The sequence below is a fragment of the Dryobates pubescens genome, chromosome 9, assembly GCF_014839835.1.
Source record: "Dryobates pubescens isolate bDryPub1 chromosome 9, bDryPub1.pri, whole genome shotgun sequence".
NCBI classification, from domain to species: Eukaryota; Metazoa; Chordata; class Aves; order Piciformes; family Picidae; genus Dryobates; species Dryobates pubescens.
In genome coordinates, this window is record NC_071620.1 from 16,724,211 (window position 1) to 16,730,425 (window position 6,215).

At 40.4% G+C, this 6,215-nt stretch overlaps 1 protein-coding gene across 1 annotated transcript in view; it reads left to right on the plus strand.

Annotated features, from left to right (window-relative positions):
• CEP192 (centrosomal protein 192) overlaps positions 1–5,808 on the plus strand; it is a 65,350-nt gene extending 59,542 nt beyond the window's left edge. The window contains exons 40-43 of the mRNA XM_054164420.1: positions 185–328; positions 1,389–1,512; positions 1,976–2,034; positions 5,540–5,808. Coding sequence (XP_054020395.1) covers positions 185–328; positions 1,389–1,512; positions 1,976–2,034; positions 5,540–5,675 — 463 coding nt within the window. The 3' untranslated portion in view covers positions 5,676–5,808. The remainder of the gene's footprint in view (positions 1–184; positions 329–1,388; positions 1,513–1,975; positions 2,035–5,539) is intronic.
• Positions 5,809–6,215: the final 407 nt, after the last annotated feature.

The following is a 6,215-nucleotide window of genomic DNA, read 5'->3' on the forward strand; positions in this document are numbered from 1 at the left end:
TTGTAACAAATAAAGCATTCACAAGGCACAGAGGCCTGTTACAGCATTCCTCCTAAATCATTGCTTCTGTCTCAGTGATCCAGACTCTGCTGTTCCTCAGATGTTACACTTTAAATGAAAAGTCTTGGTAAGGGAAATGACTTCTTGAATACTTAAGTACTTTTGAATGCAAACTTCTTTAAAGTCTTCTCTTTTGCCAACAGGCTTTTGAAGAAGAAGAAATTGAAACTACAAGTGTGGAAACTACTGCAAGTACCACCCTTCGGCCAGAGCTTCCAGCTGCAACAGAAACGAAGGTTTGCTGTGAAGCACATAGAATGGAAGCTGGGTATGTACAGATCTCATGGGTTTAGCCAGTTAAATCTGCAGGTGTGTGTTCAATATCATGCTGTTGCCATGCCAGCTTCAAAATGGAAGTGGTGGCTGGAGTCAAGTGTCATGGGGCTTGTAGTTCAGGTTGTAATGTGGGAGGCTTTCTGTTCTAGTTGCTGCTTCCAATTTGGGGTGTTGGTCTTCTGTTGTCTGTGAGCTTGGGATTGGGGTGGTGGTTTTATCACTGACTTCTGTTGCTTCTGCTTTTGCTCTGCTTTCCTGCATAAACACCTCAGGTGTCCATTGGTTATTTCCATCAAACTCCTTATCTTGATCATAAGACTTCCTGGGTCACTTTACCTCCCAATCTTTGTGAGAGCAGGCTGTCTTAAACTAGGACACTGGACAAAACTTGAACTGAGACTTTGCAAGTGGGTGGTAGTGGGGAACAACCCAACTCCACAACCAAACACTTTTTTTTTTAATCCCTAAGATAGCTGTGTGGTGGAACAGGCTGTGCAGAGAGGTTGTGCAGTCCGTGACCTTGAAGGTTTTCAGCATCTGACTGGGCAAAGCCCTGTGCAGCCTGGTTAGACCTCATAGCTGACCCCAACTAGAGCATGAGGTTAAGCTGGAGACCTCCTGAAGTCTCTTCCGACCTGAACTGTCCTATGATTCTATGTTAACAAGTAAACAGCTGCAAAGCCCAAACTTGCTGTACCTTTTAGTGCCTTTGTATTGTTCAACTACCTATCCCCATCCTTTTTCTTGTGAGCTGGGTTTCCAAGTTGCCTAACCATGTTCAGGTTGTTTTTGTTGTAAATGAACTAGGATCAGTAGTAAACCTTTTGCATACTCCCCTTTTGGAGAGTCCATAGACCGGTTAGGTCACTTCTGAGCAGACCACTGTACTTGCATGCCTTAACCTTGCTGTTCTTCAGTCTCAAGTTAATTTCCTGTTCTTTCACTCTGGGATGATGTGAATATGGCAGTGGAATAAAATGTTCTATGCAATCCATATATTCAGACTGTATAAGTAGGAAACCATCATCTCTTAAATCCCTTTTCCAAATCAGACAAAATGAGTTATTTCGAGGAGTCTATGCACCAGAAAAGGTCTACATTTTTCCTGAAACAAGAGTTGGAGAATCATGCACCTTAAAGGTCAACTTGAGGAATCATTCCTTTGCAACACACCTGGTAAGTTTGACAGACTTTATTTTAAGCAGTTTTTCAGAAGTGCTTCCAGCAGATGAACTACGCTGTTTGTTGTTTTGGTGGTTGTTTTATTTTCTCTTGGCAGAAGATTGCAGTGGTGATTAGTTTAGTCTTAGTTTGTTAGATTCAGAAGTCCCTATTATACAGTCTGACTGAATCACTGACTGTATTTATAATATATTTGCAACTGAAGGGAAAAAAAAAAAGATTATAGTGTGCATAGATTTCTTCTTGTCCTGATTTATTTGATTTCTTAAATTTTATTAAAATATTGAGATGTGAATTTTTATCATACTACGCACAGGTGTGGGCGTGCTTTATTTTTGAGCCCTGGCTCTGTGCAAAGCTTTATTTTAAGTCACCTGATTTATCTTAAGCATGTCATAAATAGAATATGCTAAGCTTAGATATAGTGCACTTTTAAGCATTTTGTATTAAATTGCAGCTGAAATTTATATGTCCCAGAGAGCCTTTCTACATCAAGCACTCGAAATACATTCTAAGGTGAGTGATGTCTATGCTAACATTCTCTCCAAATGAAAAAAAATAAGTAAGTCAAGATAAGTATTTTCTCTATATGTACAGTGCTAAGATAAAGACAGAAATTTCTGACTTTCTAGCTGTCTAGTTATAGGTTTGGGGTTTTTTCTTTTGTGGATTTTTGGGGTGCTTTTTTGCTAAGCTGTACTCTGTAATCTTGGTTAGAAGCAGAATAAGCCCACACAGTTATTTCTGCATCTGCCAATTTCTTGCCTGCAAATTGTTCCTAACAGTGCTGCTGCTTTTAATGCTAAGCCTAATGCTTCATTTAACCATTTGGCATGCTGTGCACAATCAAGTCATTCCTTCCATTTATACCTTCTGCACAACACACCAAACAAATTGCCTTCATCATGTTTCTAATTTGACAAACCTGCAGAGCTTCATCAAAGATTCTCTGCAAATGCAAGGTTTGAGCAGCCAGTGGAATTGCCTGGTCACATCAAGTTTTTCAGCATGTTACCTGCATAAAAGGAATTTAAGTTAGTGATAACAATCCCTGAAAATAAACCCAGTCATCTTTGGAATTCATTACAAGTATTTGGCAGTCCTATTAGTCATCTTCTCAAGAAGTGTAGCATCTCTCATGCTCATCTGCAGCAGTGAGGCTGTTTTCCTGATGTGTTAAGAATGGTTTGGGTAGGAAGGGACAGTAAAGATAATCTAATTCCAACCCCCCTATCATGGGCAGGGGCACCTTCCACTGGACCGGGTCTCTCAAAGCCCAATGCAATCTGGCCTTGCACAATTCCAAGGAGGAGGCATCAACAACCTATCTGGGCAACTTGCTCCAGTGCCTTACCACCTTTGTGGGGAAGAATTTCATCCTAATATCTACCCTCTTTCAGTTTGAATCCATTACACATTGTCCTATCACTACCTCCTCTTGTAAAAAGTCCCTCTCCAGGTTTCTTGTAGGCCCCTTTCCAATACAAAAAAGTTGCGATAAGACCTCTCTGGAGCCTTCTGTTAACCAGGCTGAACAACCCAAACTCGATCATAGGATGTTAGGGCTTGGAAAGAACCTTCTGAAGATCATCAAGTCCACCCCCCTGCCAGAACAGGAAAGCCTGTCTTCAGGAGATCTGCTGATTAATTCTTCTTTTAGGGAAGAAGGGTAATGTGTCTATGTAGTGACAGCCAAGTGGACACCTCCATTTCGAGGTCAAATGGAACTAGAATCACAGAATGTTAGGGGTTGGAAGGGACCTCCAGAGATTATTGGGTCCAGCCCCTCTGCCAAAGCAGGATCACTTATGGCAGGCCACACAGGAGCATGGCCAGGTTGGCTGCCATGTGCTAAGAAACTCCAAGAAACATGCGCTAAGAAGCTCTGCTTTGCCAGTGCATCGCACGTCATACAGTACCTATTCTGGAAATTAGTATTTGACAGCCCATCTCTTAAAAAGAGAGATACATAGCTTCCTGTTCAGTTTGAGCTTGGTTATATTGTTCTTTTTGAGTAAGTGTTAGGATGTGTAAAGTAGCTTGGATATATTATTCTGGAGATGATATGGAGTTGTGCAATTCTCCTCACTTGCTACTGAATTTAGCCTTCGTTTTTGTAAATCCTCAGGTGGCCTGGCCATATGCAGCTTCAGACTATTCTTACAGAAATTTGTGGGGTTTTTATATAATGCATCTGTTACAGATTAAATAGTCATACCAATGCTCTTCACTTAGAAAACGGATTTTAAAAAGTAAAGCTGAGTAAATATCTTCATCCCATATGTTATGGATGGGAAAAGAGACGGAGCATGCCAGGTTTCTGATACAAATATGGTAGATTGAAACCCTGATCTGGCTGTGCTCCTTTACTGTGTTGCTGATTTGTGGTTCAGCACAACATAATTAGTCCTTTGGGTTTCTATTACCCCAATTAGAAAGATGCAGTAGAATACCACTCTTATTCTAAAAGTGTGTCCTCCTGAGTTACTTGACTGACCAGGATCTGTTTATGAAGGGAACAATACAAAATACATCTGCCACGGTGACTATTTTAGCACCAAGGATGATGATAAACAAGTAAGGCTGAGACCAAGCTTACGAAGGGCAATATTTTGATTTCCAAGTGTAAAAGGTTGAGAGCACAGACTGGTTCCAATAGGTAGTGTTAGTGTAGAGGAGAAGAATATGAAAGGAATATGAAAATAAGTAGGGAAAATAACCAGATTCTAGAGGACATTGGATAATACTAAATACTGTTAAGGGGAGAAAACTGAAGTTGCAAGGCAAGAAAACAAATCTGTCTGTCTGTCTTAGTAAGGCAGAATGGTGCTGTTCATTTTTCCTCATTCCAATATATGCCTTTCACTGTTACTTGTCTGTTCGTGCTGGATATTTCTGTTGGATGCTATGGAATCCAATATGCTGCCACTCAGTTTTTCCAGCTTGTTGCTTGTATAGCTTATGCTTTTTAGAACATTCACTCCAGGCTCTTGACAGTTAAGGCAGCCACCCAGTACATTGGTTATGTTTCTATGCAATCTGAATAGAAGAGGCATTCTATCACCTAAAAAGGTGTCATGTAAAACCTTTACAAGACTGTTTGTGAGTCAATACACCCATCCACAGTGATTCAGCAACATTTTTCTTAATGTGCAGGCAGTTACAAGTAATTGAAATTATTTTATTACTAGCCTGAGATTGATGGAATTTCAGAGAGTTGGAAATTTTAGGGTACTTGTAAAATGATTTGTGAAGGGAAAAAGTTAGTAACTTTGCTCTAAATAGGGTTTGTGCACTGCCAAGAGACCAAACATCTACATAAACTAGCAGCAGCATTGTAGCATTTTGTGTAAGCAATAGAAAAGAGTGATCTTTAGAATCAGAGTCTATCAGAAGAGTAATATAACATGAGAAGGACATGGAACTGTTAAAGCAAGTCCAGAGGAGAGCCACAATGGTGATTAGAAGGCTGGCTGAAGCCTCTCTCCTAAAAAGACAGGCTGAGAGAGATGGGGTTGTTTAGCCTGGGGGAGAAAAGACTTTGGGGAGACTTTATAGCAACCTTCCAGTAGTTGAATGGAACTTACGGGACAGCTGGACAGGAACTTTTTACAAAGCCTTGGGGTGATAGGATGGAGGATAATGGCTTCAAACTGGAAGAAGTTCAGTTTAGACTGGATATTAGGAAGAAATTCTTCCCCTTGAAGGTGGTGAGGCACTGGAACAGGTTGCCCTAGGGAAGTTATAGAGGCTCCATCTTTGGAAGTATTCAAAGCCAGGTTGAACAACCTGGTCTAGCAGGAGGTGTTGCGGGGGGGCAGGGGGATTGCAACTAGGTGATTATTAAGGTCCCTTCCAACCCTTTCTATGATTTTATAATCAAATCCATAAGTATAAACACAATGATCCAATGCACAGCCAAGATGCTGCTCTAGTGAAAATCAAAACTAGAGGAGAATTTCTCTCTGTAGACTTTACTTGTTTATTAACAATGAATATGCACATAACTGTCTTTTTACAGATCCCATTATTACATCCATGTGCCAGTCAAGTTCAAGCCCAAGGAGGAAGGAGAATTTACAGGCCTCTTTCATGTGCTGTTGACCAAGGGTCCCTCAATTAGTATTCAACTGTATGGTAGAGCTATTGCAAACTAAAATAGTTTATTTAATTTTTCACAGTTTATTCCTTTAAAAATATTCAAAGATTTGAACTACGTTTGTCCTCATGTCCTGGTTGTTTTGCCCTGTGCTGCTGCTTTGATGGAAGGTGTTCTGTAAGAAGAATGATAGTATGCGTTTTACAGATCTGTGTTCATAGTAAAAACACTGAGAAATCGCCTTGTATGTTTTAAAGTTACCATGTTCTAACTTGCGTTTTTGCACTTTCTGTGAAATGGGAAGATTTCTATTTCTGCATTTATTAGGACTAGCTACATACTGATATATTTTATTGTAAGCATTGTAAATCCAGAAATAAAAATCTATGTGTTAACAGTCGATTAGATGTAGCTAAGATGTTGAGCTGTATGCTCCTGGAGAAGGCCGTTTTTCAGAGGGACGCTTGGGAGAGCACGGGGAGGGATTGGAGTACCCAGAAGCTGATTTGTTTCCATCTGCTGAAGCTGGGACCAGATCAGACCCTAACTTTCCACACAGTTTGGTGTCCAGCACAAACACTGGTTTTAACTCTAGTGA